This window comes from Sebastes fasciatus, chromosome 3 (genome assembly GCF_043250625.1).
Source record: "Sebastes fasciatus isolate fSebFas1 chromosome 3, fSebFas1.pri, whole genome shotgun sequence".
In the NCBI taxonomy this organism is placed as follows: Eukaryota; Metazoa; Chordata; class Actinopteri; order Perciformes; family Sebastidae; genus Sebastes; species Sebastes fasciatus.
Genome location: NC_133797.1, coordinates 5,656,560 through 5,678,319, shown reverse-complemented (window position 1 = coordinate 5,678,319; position 21,760 = coordinate 5,656,560). Strand labels below are relative to the sequence as shown.

The 21,760-nt window shown below is 41.2% G+C and overlaps 1 protein-coding gene across 2 annotated transcripts in view; it reads right to left on the bottom strand.

Moving 5' to 3' along the window:
- vegfc (vascular endothelial growth factor c) overlaps positions 1-21,760 on the bottom strand; it is a 60,603-nt gene that overhangs the window by 29,808 nt on the left and 9,035 nt on the right. Inside the window, exons 2-4 of one of the 2 annotated variants that reach the window (XM_074628476.1) lie at positions 13,030-13,133; positions 7,243-7,468; positions 5,107-5,297 (exon numbers count right to left, since the gene is read on the bottom strand). In XM_074628476.1, coding sequence (XP_074484577.1) covers positions 5,107-5,297; positions 7,243-7,447 — 396 coding nt within the window. In that variant the 5' untranslated portion in view covers positions 7,448-7,468; positions 13,030-13,133. The remainder of the gene's footprint in view (positions 1-5,106; positions 5,298-7,242; positions 7,469-13,029; positions 13,134-21,760) is intronic. The other variant, XM_074628470.1, reaches the window with a different exon arrangement.

The window sequence follows — 21,760 nt, the reverse complement described above, 5'->3', positions numbered from 1 at the left end:
AATCATAATCATTTGAATTGAGTGTTTTAATGCAAATAACCACTATGGATGACAATAGCAAAGTACAGTACAGTACAGTACTGCGTACAGTACCCTCCCTCCCCTGAAAAATAAGGCTCCCCCGGGAGCTACGGTAATTCAAACACTGTAATTTACCATGTGTACAATGTTTTTTATGTAAACTATATCGAACATTGAATAACATCAGGTCTAAAATGTTATTCCTTCATTTAGTGCATAGATTTCAAAAGTGGCAGATAAAACTTCTGAGTGGCAGACAAAAGAAATGTTTGCGCACGGGCATTGCACACTTGACTGTGATCTGTGTTGCATTGAAATAGGTCATGGAAACATAAAATTAAAAATAGAATTTCCTCTAGGGAGCATCAGTCCATTAAATCACACACTATGTTGTGTGCAGGTGAAAGTTTTGGTACAAGCATGGCGCAGTTGTCCTGTTACATAATCACACGCGCTGTGAGATGCATCTTCATCATGTGCATAGTAGTGTTTGGAGGGATTATCTACAATGTTATTGAGGCATGTCCTCACTGTGTACTAATGTTTTGCACTCCTCATCCAGCTGCAGGAAGACGTCATACCATGTGATCTTCTTCAGGAAATGTTTACAGAAGACTGTAAGTGCTCTGACATCTACAACATCCAAGATTTTGTGAAACGCTGCTCTGGGTCAACAGCAAGCAGCGGCACTTACTGTACACCAAAATAAACATAAGCATCTCATCCAAGACATCAACACCGAACAACTGCTGGCATGCCTCAGCTATTTCATGCAAGACGACATCAACTTATGTTGGAGGTTTATGCTCTACTGAGAAACTTATAGTCTCCATAATAGTGATGTTGAATCCTGAAACAAAGTCCTTTTTTATGTGCCCTGGGGAGGCAGGAACTGTATCTCAGCTGTCTACTCACTGCTCCCAAAAGAGATGATTTCTGTCTATTTCCTTACTATGTATACTCAGTATATACAGTTAGGAATCCAAGCGTCATAGCGTCTCTTGGCAGAAAAGTATAAGTGCAAATATCTGAGCAATTTTTGTCTATTTTCTGTTCCCCTGAACAAGCTTATATTTGGCCTGCCTTCAACGATTTAAAAACATAATTTTTCATTTCATAGTGTGTTTAAATGCCCATAAATGTATGTTTTTATGGAGTTTGTATTAAATGAAAAGCCTTCTCTTACATATGAGTAAGATGACCTGGCCCTGAGCAACACTTTGCTTCTGTGATTTTTCAGCACCAAACATCACAGATGCAAACAGTTGCGCGGAACGTGCCGATCCAGGATGCTACAACGGAGCCAGGTCTCTGCAAGATGTGGGCACATCAGTCTCCGATCTCCCGTTGCTGGGCCAGACCGAGTCCTATTTCATCCATTCCGCTTTACTGCGATCGGACATCAGCCAGGAGCAGGCTGGGTAGTGGAACAGCCCTCTTTCCAAGCAGGGCCAGCCTAGCTCTTATCCCAGCTCTCTTCCTGGGGCGGTTGGACCGCACTCAGTGGTGCTTGTTCCGTGTGGTCTGGCTGGGTGGTCGGAAGATGCTGGGCAGTGATCGTCTCAAGTTCCACTGTACTATGCCCCAGTGGTTCTCAAACCTTTTACACCCCGTACCACCTCAAAAAATATTTGACTCTCCAAGTACCACCATTATGACCAGGGGTGGGCAATTATTTCTCCTGGGGGCCCACATGAGAAACCCAGATTGTTGCCGGGGGCCAAACAAATTATGTTAGACGTAACCTCTATTTTATCACTAGATTAATTTATAGAAAACATACTGCACACTTATTTTTCAGCATTTATTATACTGAAAATCACTCCAAACAGCATATTATTAAGAAAATTACATTATATGCAGGAGTTTTTGAACCGTATAGGACTGACTGTTTTGGGTAGTAATGGTTCTTATATTGATGTGAAAACATCTCTTTCAAACAACTGGATTTATTCAAGTTTCTCGCCAGATTAAGATGAAGATTACATTTGAACACATCATGATAACGTTGTAATTTACCTTCACCCAATAGTCATTTTTCCTGAGCCGACTTTGAACGCTTCATAACAATAACTCGATGGCACCTCCGTTAACGTTCGTATCTCTGGTATTTAGCCAATCAGACTGTGCTGCCCACCGGCTGCTAACAGGTAACATTACTAACTCTCCTCCTGCTGATTTCAACACAGATTTGTTGTTCACAGTGTCGCGTTATTAGGGAAAAATAGGGTGAGTCCCCTCAGGTTTAGTAGCGCCACGCTGTTGAGCGCTTTTTTTTCTCTTCACAATGTCTCCGGTCCCAAAAAAACTGAAACATGATACAGCGTGCGTATGCATCATTGTGCATGCGTAACTGTGGGAAAACATCAATACAGAGCAATCAATAGTCAGAAATTCCTCCCGCGTACCACTAGAGAGAGCACGCGTACCACCAGTGGTACGTTTACCATAGTTTGAGAACCACTGCTATATCCAATCTTATACGTGCTACAATAACAAAGGCGAAAAGCCAACAAATGAAAACAAGTTCATGGGAGCTACTGCCCGCTGCATCTGCATGTGCTGCCTTCATCAGCATGCTAACGTGGTGTTGTACTGAAACTACATTAAAATCTCAAAATGAACTTGAATTGATTTATTATGTCACAGTGGCACATAAAGCGACTTTTATGGGCAGTTTAAACAAGTTCAGTCAAATCAAATCTCAGCAGTGATTTATGGCCCCACACTGAACAAGGCAGCCTCAGGAAGTGACCCTAACTGAGAGAGCAAACATGCTGTAAAACTCAATCTGACCACACGCAAAAACACACACTCCAGGGTACTCCAGAGCTCCTGCATCTGCTGAGCAGACTGGAGGACAGGACAGACAGAGAGCGGAGCCTCACAGAGTAAATGTGTCTGAATTTAAAAGACAGTTGAATGTTCAGCAGTGGAAACCAACTTATTCTCACTTCTAGAGGCTACTTTGTCTGAGCTTCAGTTTACAATTTTTAACATGAGGAGGTATTGCCATCTATTAGCACAGAGAACAACTAAACTCTTTTAGCCATGCTTGTGGCGCGGCTCCAGTTGATCAGTCTCATGGCCTGTTGGTCCAACACTTTGGTCTAGTGGGAAATATCTTAACAACTATAAGATGGATTCCCATAAAATTTGGTGCAGATACTCAGCATCCTCAGAGGATGAATCCAAATTAATTTGACGATTATCAGATTTTTTTATCCAACACTTGTGGCATGGTATTTGCAATACGTTTTATTCAAAATTTGAACTACCATTGGAATAAGGGAAAACTAGAATTACCAGAATTGCCAACCAGTCAAGTTGCAGTTTACATCCATGTCTGTCCAATCACTTCATCATTGAAATTGCCATAATTGGCATATGAATTCTTGAGTTATGGCCAGGCCAAAAACGTGTTTTGCAAGGTCACAGTGACCTTGACCTTTGACCTCCAAATTCTAATCAGGTCATCCTTGAGTCCAAGTGGATGTTTGTACCACATGTATTACAATTTCCTCCAGGCGTTCCTGAGATATTACATTCATGAGAATGGGATGGACATAAGGTCAAAGTGACCTTCGACCACCAAATTCTAATAAGTTCATCTTTGAGTCCAGGTGGACGTTTGTGCCAAATTTGAAGAAATTCCCTCATGGTGTTCCTCAGATATCGGACTCACGAGAATGGTACTGACGGACAACATGAAAACATAATGCCTCCGGCCACGGCTGTCGCCGGCGTGGAGGCATAAAAATGACTGCCCTAATCTGTAAGTATGTCAACATGTTAATATTAATATTACATTACATAAGCATGTTAGATTTCTTCAAATGGCCTTTGTACAGAAAAAAAACTTTTCAGTAACAACCTACACTCTATCACCACCTAAAGCCAAACATTACACTTCTGCCTCACTGGAGGTAAGGACATACAGTTCACCATGCGTACCCACAGTATTCTGATAGTTTATGGAAGAACCATTAATTGCTTGATTTCACATCTGTCGAGTACCAAGAGAACACAAATACATTGGCAGACAGAGAAAGGCCTAGTCATTCTCAACCTAGTCAATAAGTTGAGTACATGTGGAGTCACGCTGTTAACTAACTAAACAGTGGTCAAGTAAGCTGTCATGTGCTAGTAACATTAGCTACATGACAGAGTAAAACCAACACAAATAGCTCCAAGGTGTGAACCTGGTAACAGTGGTAACTAGAATGGCACTCGGAGAGCGCATACCTCGGCCAAGGTGCGTGACTTTAAAAGCAGTTCACAGCTCACAGCTGGCGGTCACATGAGGTGGTCGGCTAATTATTAACATGGTGTGTTTCCATGTAACGTATCGGCGGATGCCTCGCTCATTCAGCAGCCTTGATATATCTGTATAACGTTACACTACGTTGTCTCTCATCCCGTCATTTACCGCTATTTTCTTTCTCACTGCGGACGGACAGCAGCTCCCGCACACACATCCACACACGTATCTCTCTGCTCTCAGAAGGAGGAGGAAGGCGTGGTCATGCGTCATCAACGCGTCATCAGCTACACTGCGCATGTGTTATACCATGTGGTCTTAATGCTCAGGCTGATCGCAATTCTTATTCCTGAATGCGGATCATGACCAAAATCTAATGGATTGTGCCAAACCCCACCCTCCAAAAAATGTCATTCAAATCCATCACGGACTTTTGGAATAATCCTGCTGACAAACAAACACACCAACTCCGGTGAAAACAATACCTCCTTCCAGGCCTTTGGCCTTGGCAGAGGTAAAAACTGGATATCCCCATTCTATCAGTTAATAATTACACCACCGCTAGTTTTGGTAACAGTGGCTCTCTTATTCATACATGTGCAAAACTGGAATGACCAGGCCACAGCATTCTAAATTACAGGTTGAAAGTAAAAATGAAAGAGAATAAAAATGCAGCTAAACGTTTGAGCCAAACACTTTCTTATGAAATTTGGGGTGTTCCAATCTTCAATCATCAGTGATTCCATATACACAGATCCATATTTGAGCACATAATAAAAAGAAGAGAAGAAGAAGAAGAAGAAGAAGAAGAAGAATGTGCTTACAGTTTTGCTGACGTAACCAGTGGAGATATTCCTGCACTGTTTGTCTTCAGAGTGGCAGCATCCTCCACATCTGTAGACGGACACACAGGGTGGTTTATAGAAGATGTTGGTAGGAGCCCCGAACTCCCTGCCCACGTCGACACACACTTCCCTGGGCATGCACTGAGTCTTCCTCCACTCTGACTCTATACCTGCATACACACAGAAAATCAGACCACCACCACGGCCATGCAACAGGTGTTTTTTTTTGTTTTTTTTCTCAGCTGCTGTACACATGGATGGCAAATGCACAAAGGCAAAAAAACACACGTATATCACATATCATAACATGTGGTCTCTAAATTTGTATATTGAAATGTTGCCAAGTCAGAACTGTGGTCAACAGGGATTTCACATGTTTAACCTCAGGTCTGCAGTCATTACCAAACTGTCAGTACATCAAGGTGGAGCCAATGTGATCGGTCACGACTGATGTTAGTATAGTTTGGTAAATGGATTCTTCCTATTATAACATGTTTCCATGTAATCCCTGCATGTGGAGGCAGAAAAATACCCTCCCAGCAAACTGTTAATAGAAAATATGATTACACTTTGTGGAGAGCAAAACAGAGCTAATAAGAATTGGGCCTAGAGTCACATTTTGCCACTTATTACCATCAATGTTGTTAGATGGACACCAGCTCAATAATAGATGCTCTTTACTGCTATTATTGGGTCATCTCAGGCCTAGGAAGGAGGTTATGTTTTCACGGGCGTTGGTTTGTTGGTTTGTCCGTTTGGAAGATTACTCCAAAAGTCTGTGATGGCTTTGAATGAAACTTTTTGGAGGGGTGGGGTTTGGCACAATGAACAATCCATTCAATTTTGGTGGCGAGCCGGCTCATGATCCGGCTTCGGGAATTGTTTTTAATAACTCCGGTCAGCCTGTGCATTAACACCACAGGCTTTAGGACATGCGCAGTGTAACTGATGATGCTTTACTGATGACGCGTCACCCTGCCTCTTTCCTTCTGCCTGCAGAGGGAGAGAGAGAGAGTGGGGGGTAGAGGGAGGGGGGGACGACTGTGTTTTTCTTTGGCGTTTTTTCACATTAAACTCAGTGAAATTACAGTTGAGTTCGACCAAAGCACACTTGGTGATTGTTGGAAAGAGTAACGACGACGGTTTAGGTGAGTTTTACTTCGAGATTCTGTCCAGTTTGAATGAAGTGTTTTACGATGCTCCGCTACGTACAGCTGATCTCAACATAAACAAAAATACACTTGGATGATGGCGCAAGCTGAACGGAGAGGGGGGGGGGGAATCATACTCGGGCAGCTTGGCGGAGGTCTGCGCTCTCCGAGTGCCATTCTAGTTAGGTAATTTTTTGCTTAATGCATTCATGTCATGGATGTCAGTTGCCAGTCAGGGACGTCTTCATGCGTGCAACTGGAGAAATCTGTTGACAAGATTTGACATGAGGATAAGCAAGCATAAGAGTAGTCTAAGTTGGGATCAGAGCATGAGCTCCTTAAGGTCAAATCTGTGAAACCACAGGAAGCTGAATTACAACCATGACTTTTTTAACCTTCTTGAATCAATTTAGTTTATTTCCTGACATGAATGCACCTTTTCTTAGAAAATTGCAAATACACCCACGACCTTTTTACATGCATTTAAAGGGGAACGATTTCCACAATGCAAATAAGTAGATACTTTGTATATAAGCGATCACAATGATGCAAAATGGGCAATAGCTGCAGTTGTACAGTATCATACCCAAACATTTGGTATGTGTTTGATATTAATGCTCTTGTTTTAGAAAATTCAGTGTGTTATTTCATGGTGAAACATGTTCCTTTTGTTTCAAAACAGGAACGGATTATGTGAGTTAACTACGACCACATTTTACAAATCAGTCCGACATCAAAATGGAAAGTAAAGCTCAAGTCCACCATCAAATTAAATACAGTCATTATAGCCTGCCTACTATGACGCTCTAACTAATGCAGACACAAACATTTTTGTCAGCAAACTTTAATATCTCAAAGGCAACTCTTTGTGAGTTAATTCTATGAAGAGCCCTCGAAAGCAGCACTTTCCCTGCTGTGATGACCAAGTCTGTAAAACAAATATCAAAACAAAGTGAAAACATACTTTTCAGGAGATCCAAGTTGAGGTAGGCAGCAGCGAATGTTGGCTCTTCTGTGTCAGCCAGCGGCCTCAGCCGCCGAAGCTGGAGCTTAGAGGCTGTAGAGGCAGCAGAGAGTTTGGATCTGCACTTCAGAGCGGCCCAGTATGACGGATAGATAAGACTCATCAGTTCATCGACGTTGGAGGCTGAACGCAACTTCTGCTCCATGTCTGGCTTTGGTGAAGAGTCCTGAAAGAGACAAGAGACACCTTCACTGAGAACACTGGTTACTATTAATCATTACACAACTACTGACTGACCAAGAAACACACTCTGTTGTACATGAGGAACACATCACAAAGTCGTCATTTTACAAGTCACATGTAAGCCACAAGTCTCATGTTCCAAGTCCAGTCTGGAGTTAAGACCAACAAGTACCGGATCAAGTCTAGATGAAGACCAACAAGTCCAGAGTCAAGTCTCAGCTGCGTGTCAGCTGCTTCTCTTTGAGAGATTCGAGGTCTCGCCTATTTTTGACGCGAGCCGCGCGGTTCACAGCAACAACAGACAGTGAAAGTGATCTATTGACTGTATATTGACATTATACCAGCAACATTACTACAGTTTCAATGTCTAGACATCTGTAGAATATGTTACAGAGATGAAAAAAGTAAAGACTTGTTTTTAAATCAACACTTCCTGCTTTCATTTCAAAATAAATGCCCTCAAGCGTTTTTTCTGTGGACAGAATTCCTTCATTTGTTAACACACAGCTTTATTCTGAAATATGTGCCGGACAGTGTTGTAGAACATGCAGTGACTTAGAGAGCTCCATGAATGAATATAGTACAGGGTTTTGATTGTGGATTATTAGTATTATTTACAAATTTACAAACGTTTCTTAACCTTTCTCTGTCTAAAATAAATATAAATTATATTTATAATGAAATGAAATGGCCATTATGAAAGGCAAACTCTATGTAGAAAGAAAGGGCTGACAGCAGCAGCAGACATGCAGCTGAAACGCAGCTGGTGTGAACACCCGACGCGTCAGTCACGCAGCCGCCACGCGACGCAGCCGCCACGTGACGCGCTCCTGACATTCCCAGTGTGGACGAAGCGCCAAAGCAACTGGACCAACCTAAGGATAATGTGATAGTAGATATGTGATGAAAGCGTGATTTCAAACGCTGAACTTCTATTACGATCTGTATAAGCAATGCTGTTAGTAACTGCAATACAACTCTGCAAGTGTAAAGCCAGGATACCTTATTACAAGCATAATGTTCAACAAGCATAAACACAATGAAACGGTTAAACATGAAGGAAAGCAACGTTTCAATCGGCTCTGTCTGCTGTCTGTCATCCACCGCCGCCGTTTACACAAGCAGAGCCCCGCCCCCCCCCCCCCGTACCAGCCCTAACGTTACCTGCAGCAGTGAGTGACATCAGCAGAGGACAGGAGGAAGGACTGATACTGACTGATGAAGGACAGAGGACAGGACAGGACTGATACCATAAAAAAATGGAACTATAAGGCAAACAACAGCATTGTTTTGCATTTTATGTCTTTTGAATAAAAGGCAATTTTTTCAGTCATCTATTTTCATCATTCAAGTTTTGTTAAAGTTATTGTTACAGTATCGTATCGAGATCGTGAATCCAATATCGTATCGTATCGTGAGCTGAGTGAATCGTCGCACCCCTAACGTTTGCTGTCCACCCAGAGAGAGTCCATGTAAATGAGTATAAAAAAACAAGTAATTTGGCAGAGGACACTTATTAGCTGCATTACTGTCCAATGTTCAGACTTGGCTCACAGTTCACCTAATTCTTCTCCTGTGACATATGTATGGCTAATGTACGTGAATGTTATCTCACTTCCTGTGCTTCAATACAATACCATAAATGCCATTGTACTATTTATGATAAACAGCAATTTAACATCCACACAATCACTCTGACAGAAACAATATGTTCGCTACAAGCAAGGCCGTCACACACGTACACACGCATGCACGCACGCACGCACGCACGCACGCACGCACACACACTCCATTTCCTACTAGAAACAATGTGTTTATTTATGTTTCAATATGCATATGCATGTTTTGTGTATGTGCTTCTATTTGCACAGATTTGTTTTTCTTCATGAATATGTCCTGTCTGGGTTTCCTCTGTCTCTCTCTCTATGTCTGTGTGTGTGTGTGTGTGTGTGTGTGTGTGTGTGTGTGTGTGTGTGTGTGTGTGTGTGTGCGTGCGTGTGTGTGTTTGTCTTTCTGTATGTGTCCTGTCTCACCATGGTTCTGTGTGTTTCTGCCTGTGTGTTTGGAATAGTGTTTTCACACGAACAACACACACACACACACACACACACACACACACACACACACGCACACACTGTCCCTTCACGTGGGAAAAAGGTGTTTCTCTGCCGCCACACTGGGTCAAAGAAGAAGAAACAAACAATTGAGAAAACAGCAGCTCTAAATCGGACTGTTCTGCCACCTGACAAGAGGAGGAAGTACAGCTTCTTGCTTTAAAGACCATAAGACCAGAAGGAGCACATGCTGAAGCATTTCCTCCCGGTAAAGCACTTGTAAGATCGGGAAAAATCACACGTTCAGAGAGTCTGGTAAATCCAGTCTCCAGTTTGGCAGCAGAGCGCGGGTTCAGCCTTCAGAACAAAATTACAATGGCCATGAGAAGTCATCTGTCCGAGGCACTCGACCACACTCTCGCAATGTAAACATTACATTACGCTACTCTTATACCAACTTAATATGTAAGCATTTTGATACCTGACGCTACCGTAGGTACACTGTTTGGGACTCACTATACTGTAATGCTACATTGTGAACAACAAATCCGTGTTGAAATCGGCAGGACAAGAGCTAGTTAACGGGAGGTGCCATTGATTTACATTATGATGCATTATGATTACATTATGCAGGCTCTATTCAGTAAAAATTAGTATTAGGCAAAGGTAAATTATAACATTATTATGATGTGTTCAAATGCAATCTTGTAAAATGTAGTTTTTAATGAGAAATTTGAATAAATTCAGTTGATTGAAGATGTTTTCACACCCTATAAAATAAATAATAGAGGGGGGAATTATGACCTGTTTAACTTACTAACATAAACCAGAACGAAAACGGAAATAAAGGAGTATATGTTGAAGTACATGTATTTAGTACATGTGTATTTTTATTTATTGTTTTACTTTTTTTTCTTTTTCTTTACCGTGGTATCGAATTGGGTATTGAGAATTGTGGAATTGCACTAGTATTGGTATCAACTGTGACATCCCTAGTGTCCCTAGTGTAGGCCTATGGTAATACAACAAGTTAGGGGCACCAGTGCAACCAATGTAAAAAGTTAGTCTGTAGCTCTGTAAAATCACATCTACCATCACAAAATCCTGTAGTTTCACACTACAAACACATTGCACCAGAGTTCAACTGAAACCGGACCAAGATGGCTTGAAAAGGTGGGTCTCAGTTGTTAGTCCAGTGGTTCTCAAGACCAGAATTCTATAGTTGTCAACCACAGTTGAGGAGATGACAGTGGAGGAAGTAAAACCATTAGAATAGTCACTCTTATGACTCTCACTGACATTGGGCTCACTTTTACAGTGAATTAAATTGGGAAAATAAACTAGTCCCCATTATTCTGGGGACACCCTGGAACTCCCTCAAGGACCCCTGGGGGTCCCCGGACCCCTAGTTAAGAACCACTTGTTTAGTCCATTCCAGAGTTTGATTGACAGCTTTGACACAAGCATAAACAAATCAAACCAGCCAACCAAACAGGCAAACATGCCAGAGTTCATTTGACCCACACCAACAAGGGGTTAGGTGTGACAGCACATTTGGACATTTAAAATATTACACTTAGAACAATAAAAATGTACAGATGACGAGCTGAAAAAAAAAAAAAAACAGCAGACAGCAACAGGCTTGAGAGCCAGAAGAAAAGTGAGACAGCTGTCAGACAGCTTGGGTGATATTTGTGATTGTGAGACTCCCCAAAGCTTGAAACCTGAAAACCATTTTTTCTACTGCCTGATGTCAGCAGCTGACACTCATCTACTCTGTCCGGAAGGTTCCTCTACGTCTGAGGTTTGCCTGAGCTTCTCATCCACACGCACTCTCTATGCTGTCTAGTTTTTTTAGGAAGATTTCTTGCTGCTCCCAAATTCAAACTGAACTGTTTAGCTGTCTACAATCAAAAAGATACTGTACATCAGTGGTATAATTTACAGGTTTGAAATGCACCTCACAGTCTTAATAAGAAGATGGAAGTTGTCATTTCCATCCGCTGATGAAGTCCATCAGATATCAAAATCTCTGGGGAGGAACTACTAAGTGGACCTTGAGTTGTGTTTTTTGTCAAACAACAATTTCCAAGCTCAAGAATTAACTCTTATGCCCATATTCACAGTTGTTTCATCCCCAGTTCCTCTGTTTCTGTCATATTTCTGGAATAACGAGTGACAGTATCAAAAAACAAGAAGCAAAAAAGTGCAGTCATATCAAGAAAAGTATGCTTGTTTCTCAAAGACACTTGCAGGTTTCTTCACGTGTTTGTAGAGAGAAAAAAAAAGAGATTTTATCTGACATTGTCAAAAGGAAGAAAACATATTCATTTTTAGCAGCAAAATTCAGAACTAACACAAACAGCCGACTAACAGAATTTTCCAAGGAAGCAGAGCCAGCAAAACACTGCTAGAGGGGAACTCTGAACACAGGTGGTAAAACGCTCAGACACAGCAGACATGGAAAAGGTCTGTCAGACACCCAAACACACAGCACATCAAAGAAAGGAAATCCTACATGCTTCCTGAGACATTATATTAACCATATAGGACATTGTAATAAATATATATGTAAGGTTTTATGATTCTGCCTACTGGTGTCGTTATTGTAACTTTAGTTCCATTGAGACATAACGATCACATTTTATTGTTGACTGTTTATTTGACATATATTATATTATATTATAAACTAACTTGTCCAAAGTAGACAGGGTAACTTATGAGGCAGATGCCATGATAAGATATTAACTGATGACATGATCAAATAATGTGACAAACAATAAACATAACATAATATGATATGCTATTATTTTCCTTTTAGCCTCTTACACATTTCAACATTTTCATCTGTTCCAGACTCAAATTCAGCCAGCGCAAGCCCCAGCATCAGGGGTCCGATCCTGGACTGCCCCAACTTCCCGCTGGATCAGCAAATTTTCTGTTGCAACCATTACACAGGTTAGACCCAGCATTAGACCCGGCTGTGACTCCCGGCGCCGGGGTTTGCTCTGGCTGAATAAAAGTTGCTATAGCCAACCGCCAACTGAAAGTCTGTCTCCCGAAGCCGCGGCCTCTGAAGCACAGTAGTCTCCTGGTGGCAGGGAGGACAAAACAAAAACACGAGTTGTTTTCTTGATTCAGCCACTTTGGATTCCATCCAATAAACTATCAAAACTTACAAAAATGGACCGTGTACCTTCAACGTGATTGACAAGCCGGAGGCAGCTCTACCTCTTTGTCCTCTCATGTTGGACTGAGGGCAGACTGGACACTACAGTGAATCACTATCGCCTCTAGAGATACAAGTGGTGTAACAAGACAGGATGGGCCGAGGCTAACTGGTTAGCGTGCTCATTTCGCAGATATCTTCTGCGACATCTTCGACATAACCTCAACACTGTAACCTATTTCTGGCTGTACCGAATAGTTTGAAGCTCCATTCATAACATTGACATTCAAATTATTATTATTATTATTATTAATAACTTACAGAAACATTGCGTGCAATAGTCCACCTTCTCTCCCTCTCTCTCTCACAGCGAGCGATGTGGCGCTCCTCGTCTCTGTAATAGTCTCAGTCTTCAGTCCAAAAGTCTAAATTTACATAAAAAGATAGATGTAATTATTTCTCAACATGTTTTTATCTAACAAAATAGTCTGCTTTATTCCATATTTGTTGGCATTTAGCCTTTTAAAAACATTTTGTTCCATATGTTATGGTACTTTTGCTCCGTCATTGGACTATAACTGCATCAGGTGGCAGCCTGAAAATACTGTTTCTAAAAATAAATATCATATGAAAATAGCACATTTTACACTGCTAAGAGTATACCACTTTTATGTATGTTTAATGATTTTCGATTAACTATCTGGCTGTGTATGGTGTGTGGGAGCTGTGTATCGACTGATGTCATTGCTGCGCTATGGAAACACAGCGGCACATCCGGAATCGTCACAATGCGCTAAAGACATGGAGACTGATGAAGCGTTAATGGCCCATCAGCGCCAACTCTTGGGCAACCTGGCGGTCCTAGCGTTAATTAAGTTGTCATTGTACTTTGGAGGTGATTTATCCTCCAAGTTGCTTGTAGTGTATCTTCAGTGTCAGCCGCTTCCTTAACAATCTCAGTCCTCTCTCTGGAGTGACCAAGAGCTCCATCGTGGAATGAAATATCTAATGGAATGAGTGGTTGAGACAAATCAGACTCCACCCGCAAATCCATATCCAATAAAGAATAGGTGGTCCTTTTATCGCCACCTGGCTGAATTTGGCCATGACTTCACTCCATTCCACTTCCTATGTCTAGGTCCTGTGAAAGTTTTATTAATAATGAAAATAACTATAACTAGAATGGCACTCGGAGAGCGCATACCTCCGCCAAGGTGCGTGACTTTCAAAAAAGATCACAGCTCACAGCTGGCGGTACCATGAGGTGGTCGGCTTGTTATTAACACAATGTGTTTCCGTGTAACGTATCGGCGGATGCCTCTCTCATTCAGCAGCCTTGTTATGTCTGTATAACGTTACACTATGTTGTCTCTCATCCCGTCATCTACCGCTTTTTTTCTTTCTCACCGCGGACGGCCAGCAGCTCCCACACACACATCCACACACGTATATCTCTGCTCGAAGAAGGAAGGAGGCGGGGTCACGCATCATCAACGCGTCATCAGCTACACTGCGCATGTGTTATACCCTGTGGTCTTAATGCTCAGGCTGATCGGAATCCTTAAAAATAAATCCTGAATCCGAATCATGATCCGGATCGCCACCATAATCTAATGGATTGTTCATTGTGCCACACCCCACCCCTCCAAAAAAATGCATTCAAATCCATAGCGAACTTTTGGAGTAATCCTGCTAACAGACAGACAAACAAACAAACAAACAAACAAACAAACAAACAAACAAACCAACGCCGGTGAAAACATAACCTCCTTCCTAGGCCTTCGGCCTTGGCGGAGGTGATAATAAGTATAATTATTACATATTTACATATTTAGGCTACCAATTGTCTTGGCAAAATTATTATTATTAATAAAACTAAGTCTAAAATAAACTCTTCATATATGTTTTGTCATACCTAGTGGGAGAAGAGGCAGGGCCTGCAAAGCATATTGGAGGCTCCACAACCAGGGGTGCTTGGACACTGGAGGACAGCCTCTAGCAGAAACTCCGCCGTGGGCACGAACGCCTGCAGTCCTCCTGCACTCCCTCTGGTTCTCCAACATGCTCTACCTACGGGCCCTTGCGTGACTCTCAGCTGCCTGGCTCTATCCTAGAGCCGCTATAAGCAGCCTCCAGCAAGCCCCACTGTGTTCTGCTCCTCCGCCAGAGAACCAGAGGGAGGTTGGCGAGGTTGGTCTGCTCGCGGTCTCGTGGAGCTTCTAAACTCTGAAAACCTTGGAGCAAATTTTCGATTTGCCATCAAATTTTTTGCAAATTTTGCACAAATCGACACAGTTGATTTATCGCCTTAAAAATTCCCAGAAGTGAATTTATACTTATATATTTGTTATACTGAGGAGTGTGTGTGTGTTTGTGCGTGCATGTTGCAAAAGCATGTGAAGTCAGTAACCACAGTTTTTCTTTGCCAAACAAACCACTAGCTTGGTGGTCCCATCAAGAGTCAGTAGTTTGTGTTTTCCTTGCTTTTTCTGTGTGTGTGTTAGAGTTAAAAATTCATCACGGCTGTGTGTTTGTTTAACAATCGAGTGTTTGATCGTGTGTCTGCCTCGAGACACAAACACACACACCGACACAGTTTACACCGGGACTGCCAATGTGTAACCGCAGCATGCTATCTCAAACAACAACAACCGCTGATGTCATTCACTGCTGCATGAAATGTTTACGGCTCGAAACAGCTTCAGACTTTAAATGTCTTACGACAAGTAAACACTTAGTGACTCACATGGACACAAGCGATCAGTCAGAAATGATCACGGGACCTGGAAATAGCTCTCCCCTCTTCTGTCTCACCTCTCACATAACAAGAAAGTTAGTGGCTGGATTTCTAGGAAGTTTGCGTGGATGAGCACGGTCCCCAGTGGATGAGACATGATGTTTTTGAGTATCATTGATCAGGCCAAAATGTCATCTAATATATCACAAAGATTAGGGATGCTAATTTTGACACACAGTTAACCGATTATTAACCGTTAACTGACAAGATTTGTGTCTTGCATGAAGCGGTGCTTCAGCTGCAGTGTATGGAGCACAACAGACAACTGAGTCCCAAGTTCACCCGTCCGGGAGAGTTACTGTAGCAGCCAGTCTGTAGTGCTGTGTGTAGTGTCACGGACATGTAACCACTTTCCCACTAAAAGTCTCCACCGCACATTTAGTTTGGTTTAGCAGGTTGTCAGCTGTGTGTCTGCTTGGCGTAACGATACTCCGTCTGCCCGGCGTAACGATAGCGAGTTTCCGACAGACCGAGTGTGTGTGGCGGCGTTGAATGTGGGGTTGTCGGTGGCGTTCTAGCTGTGAACATAACTGTAGCAGACAGTGTGTATATACAGTTTATTTGTCAGTGAATTAATGCTACGAGGCTACAACTCCTCCGCTCAAGCGAGCTCAAGACCCGGATCAACTTCCTGTATCTGTAACTCCGGCTCAGACTCTCTTAAGTTGGACCAGCTTTTCTCCTTAAAGTGACGGGCCGCTCCTCTGAGTTTTGCTCAGCTTTTTAATTAACTATTAATATTTCTTTTAACCGTTTTAACCGATAGCGTTATTCGGTTAAAATGCTTAAAGTCAGTTAACGGTTAAACGGTTAATTATTAACATCTCTAACAAAGATCAAAATCCAATGCGCAGATTGTCGTAAAATTTGCTCAGAGTGAAAAAGTCTTCTGCTCTTAATGATGCCATAGACATTCATCTGGACTGAGATTTAACAAGTAACTTAACTGTCAGTATATTGTTTTGGTTTTCCTGGTGTGCTAGGGCTGGACGATTCATCAAATGTTATTTTCAATTACGATTTCGGTTACGAAAACAACAGAATCGGAATAAAACGATTATTGTGCCACATTCTGTTTCGCAATGATGCTTCTGTGTTATACTATAAATCAAGCGTAGCCCTTTCCCAGTCAGAAGGTGGCCCGCGGCTCGACCATGAGCTTTTGCACCGTTTTGACCAATTTGTTGCTGCATTAAAAAAAAGGTTTACACTTGACTTGCAATTCCTGTTAATTTTGAAGATTTTTTGCCAAGTTGGTGGTTTACGATTTATCATTTTAATAATAAACTATTAAATACATTTATATCTTTGTATTTATTGGTCACAATTTATTTAACAAATTTAGAAAAGCAATGTTTGAGTCCAGCCTGATGTCGCCTTACACATAAAAGAATGATTCCAGTCTCCTCCACACAGTGAGGCATACAACTTATTAATTAAACACCGGTATCAGAGCGGTACTCGGTATCAGCCAAAACCCAAAGCCCGGTTATCGCTATCGGTATCGAGACTGAAAAAGTTGGATCGGTGCATCCCTACCAGGGGCTACGTCCTCTGTAGCAATGTCAGCAACCCACCCAGCAACCGGTCTCCTTTACCATGCTTTGTGGGTATGACTTTTTTTTTTCATAGTTCAAGCTTCTTAATTTTTCTCTCAGAGTGCACCAGATTGATGCATTTAACTTAAAATGTACAAAATGTTCTTTCTTAACGCATGATGTCTCCCAAGTCAAAGAATAACTGTTTTAAACAACCATGATCTCAATATTGACCAAAATAATCGTGATTAGGATTTTTGCCATGATTGAGCAGCCCTACTTGGCATTTCATTTCACTTCATTCAGTGCTTGAAGTGGAAAAGTAATAAGTGTCAGTACTCCCCTTATTCAGATGTTGGCGTGTGTATCAGCATCATTATTACATCCTGCATTCTTACAGTGAATACAAATATTATAGATCGATATTGGGTTTCGGGTTCCTCCCCAACAAAGTTTGAAGGTTTTTGACTTGAAACTAAGCAATTTCACATCATTTTGAACCATTATTATTAATATAGATAACGCCCAAAAAGCTTACAGACAAAACTTGCTATAGTAAAATAATTATTTTATTAATTATATTATTATTTTTCATTTCCCTTTGGTTTGCTTTTCTTTGATACTGTTCTCCAAACGCAATACTGTATATTTTATATGATCTGTTTCATATTTATAAATGAGCATTGACACAAAGGTGAGCTGAATGAATAATCCTTGGCTCAATGAAAATATTTGAAACAAATGTTCACACATGTGCCTGCACACACACACACATGCAGGTTTAAGTAAAGAGGTATGGGCTTACAGTGCAGTGGATACACACACACACACACACACACACACATGCCATGGCAACGCTGTCAGTTTTAATTACAATTATAATTTGAACTGCCTATTGATTCAAAGCCATTTTCTTGTTGCAGAATCTGAGTGTTAAACCAGCTGTTCATATGCACTCTCATACACATACACACACACACACACACACACCTACACAGAGAGAGAAAGAGAGACATCTGCAACTCCTTACAGAAATAGAAAAAAAATGTTTTATACTTTTTTAAATTTCTGTAATATGTCAGAGAGCAATGTGCAGTTTGATATGAGCGGTGGATTGTATTGAGATATAATAGTAATCAAATATATGTACTTTTTAAATAAAATATAATTTCATGGGAATTAAATACAACAATTTAACTTTTAATACAAAACTGTTACTCATCAATTAAATGCATTTAGTTTTAAAATAAAGTGTCACTGCATCATTTAAGTTGACATATTGTGATTACAACTCTTTCTGTGGACACTTCAATTGGGAAGGGCTTTTATTTTAGCGATTTGCAGTTCCATTCACCACCATTTTCATTTGAGAAGCATTTGGTTTTTCGATTAGAGAGCCGCATCTACCTGTCAGTCATACACCAGATCTGACTGATGGGCGTGGTTTCCCTTGCCTTTTTTCTTAATTTCCTTGGTCCAGGAAAAATACATGCAGGTGTCATTAGTGCTTACCACGTTTCGATAAAAGATGATCAATATTGGTGACTACACACCTGTCATGTCTGATAATTAACGCCCCAATTGAAATTAGGGATGGGTCACGAATATTTGACTTGTCATTAAATGATAAAAAAATCGAAAAAGGTTATTTCTTAACCTTCTGAGACCCAAAATAGACCTGTTTTTGTCTTTTTTAGGGGGGTACAGGGGGTCTTAGCAGGAGATAGCAGGTCAACAGTAGATGTCACATAGAAGTGGTGTACATCATCTGAAAGCTGGGAACCTGAAGAATAATTTGAGATGCAGCTCAGCATTGTGTGTCAAGTTGTTCTAGTCATAAATCAGAAATAAACACAAATTATTGAATTAATTAAAATTAATTATAAAAGTGTATAAGGGTTTAGAACATTGTGATCAAAGTATATGATGGCCATCCCCATGCTCTATTATGTCTCATAAGTTGTTGCAGCAATTTTTGGGTTGATACCATTTGTTACACAGATTTGGTGCTAAATTTAGCCATTTCTTTAACCACACGAGAATTGATGAAAATGATCAATAATCCCTCCAAAATACCACATTAAGACACCAAGACCTTGAGGAACACCATAGAAAAAGACATGCTGTGATTTGGGATCAAAAACTTTTGACATTTTGAGATTTCTGCAGGAATTGAATTTCTCAATGATTGGATGGCGAGCACTTCTGTTGTGCAAACTGCTCAGAAACCCCCTTATTGTCAGTCTAGCTAGGAAAGCCATCCATCCTCTGAATGCTCTAGGTCTATAGTTTGTGGCTGTAAAGTTTCATCAGGCTGTGATTATCCTGGAGGTCACCACAGGTCATTTTATAGAGTGAGGTCAAATTTCAAAAAATGGTCTCACTACAATGAAATGGCTACTATCGAGACTAACATCATCACACATGAATACAGTTGGGCTCATTGGATCCACAAGAGTCTCAGCTTTACAGTGATACCCAATTCATGTAATTCAAGACAGAAATATTCAAACACATAATTTTAGAATAGGCAAAAATAAAACATTTATACTGGATGAAATAAACTACGTGTTTTTTGCCCCAAACTGCATGTGATTATCATAAAGTGGGCATGTCTGTAAAGGGGAGACTCGTGGTACCCATAGATCCCATTTCATCCACATATCTTGAGGTCAGAGGTTAAGGGACCCCTTTGAAAATGGCCATGCCAGTTTTTCCTCACTAAAATTTAGCCCAACTTTGGAACGTTATTTAGCCTCCTTCCAAACATGACATTAGCATGACACGGTACCAATGTATTCCTTAAGCTTTCTAGTTTCATATGATACCTGTAGCTTCACTCTAAAAAAAAACTAACCTGCTAGAGCCTCTGAAAGACATTAAAGTCACGGTCTCTTTGGGTTAATATATTTAGGCCTATATACTGTATATATTCCTTTGTTTTTGCCAGCACCGGTAAAACGTGTGTGGCACATTCGGTTCTGCTTTTTCCTGCATGAGGGCAGAATAACATTAGCTACAGCGCTGTCACTTGGATGCTACTGGTGCTACAAACAACATGCAGAGACTAATACAGCTGTCGAAAAGTTCTGTGTGGAACTACTTCAACGAAATAAACGAAAATGAGGTCCAGTGCAACTCTGCCAGGCAAAGCTAGCATATCTAAGGTTGACAACGACTATGCACAGTCATTCGAGAGCGAAGCACCCAGCGGAAGGCGGGAACCTGGGCCCGTCGACAAATCAACAATCCATGACTAGCTTTGTCACCAAACGAAGCAAGTTTGATGCTAGCAGACGGCCCTCATCTCAAAGATGATTGCTTTTTTTTTTGTTTAAATGTATCTGGAATGGGACTCTCAGCCGTGTTTTGCACATACTCTCCAACTTGCAATAAATGACGGATTCAAGCTTTAACAGCTGCCAGTCGCCTGGTTTCTCATTTCCATCACAGCACAACACAAGTGTTGAAACAAAAGCAACAACTTCAGAGCTTGCCTGAGCACAAATTAGTGCAGTACTGCCGAACAAGGTGGAATTCTATTCACGACATGTTCCATCGACTACTTGAGCAACGATGGGCAATATCTGTAAGACCAGGTTCACCAAACTGTCAGATGCACAGACCCTCGAATTCACTGACTATAGCTGGACTGCTGTGGATTAGCTCGTACCTGTGCTTCAGTCACTGAAATGGGTTACTATACTGCGTTGTGTAGAGAATCTGGAGTGTCCATATCCATGGTTTACCCGGTTACAGCAACTCTTCTGTCAAAACACCTCAAAGAAACACAGGGAGAGTCATCCAAAGTGTCTCCATTCAAGCGCACCGTGTCCGTTTCACCGGAGCGGCGACTTGTATCTGCAGAAGTCAGCAGCGCTCACAAGGTCGCATCCTTCCTGGATCCGAGACACAAACACCTGAGGTTCACAACTGATAAAGTTAAACTGGCTGTTCAGGCAAATGTATCCCATCTCCTCACGAACAGCTCAGACAGCGTGGAAGAAACAGTTGCAGTTGAATCAAACGAAACTGAGCTGTTGGCCAAAAAAAACACGAAAAGATGCTGTCTCCGCCATCGCAGCCCTGTTTGGTGAGGATTACAACCTGGACACAAACGGAAATAGCTAGTGAACTTAACCAGTACTGCCATGATAGGTGCCCCCAACCCTCCACATGGATCCTATGAACTGGTGGAAAACCAATGAAAAAAAATATTCCCTAACGGCAAAATTACGTTAATAAGGACTTGTTAAAATATTAATGTCAGCATTGCCGTAATTAAGGTGTGTGATGTTCAGAATTCAATTTACAAGTTCAAAATCATAATCAGTTGGCTATCATTATGGCTTAATTGAGGACAAGGTCAGCGTACTTTATCCCCTGATGTTTAAATGTTTGTTGTGGTACTGAAACGGTGAACTCGGCTTACACTACATGAAAGAAATAAGTCCCAATTCATTTTCTTGGTTGTGCTGTTGGCATATAGGATTTTGTTATCATTTGTTAGGCCTGAAGAGTGAGGACCATGTTGAACCTAAATACACTAGGTAGTAGTATGACAGGCTGATTTATTATGTATTATTATTATTATTTAACAGTTTATTATATTCTGTTGTAGATACAAGCTCATTCAGAAAAGCATTGTATTAGTAAACAAGGCAAAAGGGACCAAAGGTTTTGCCCTTTTGGAACTAATGGAATTATTCTATTGAGC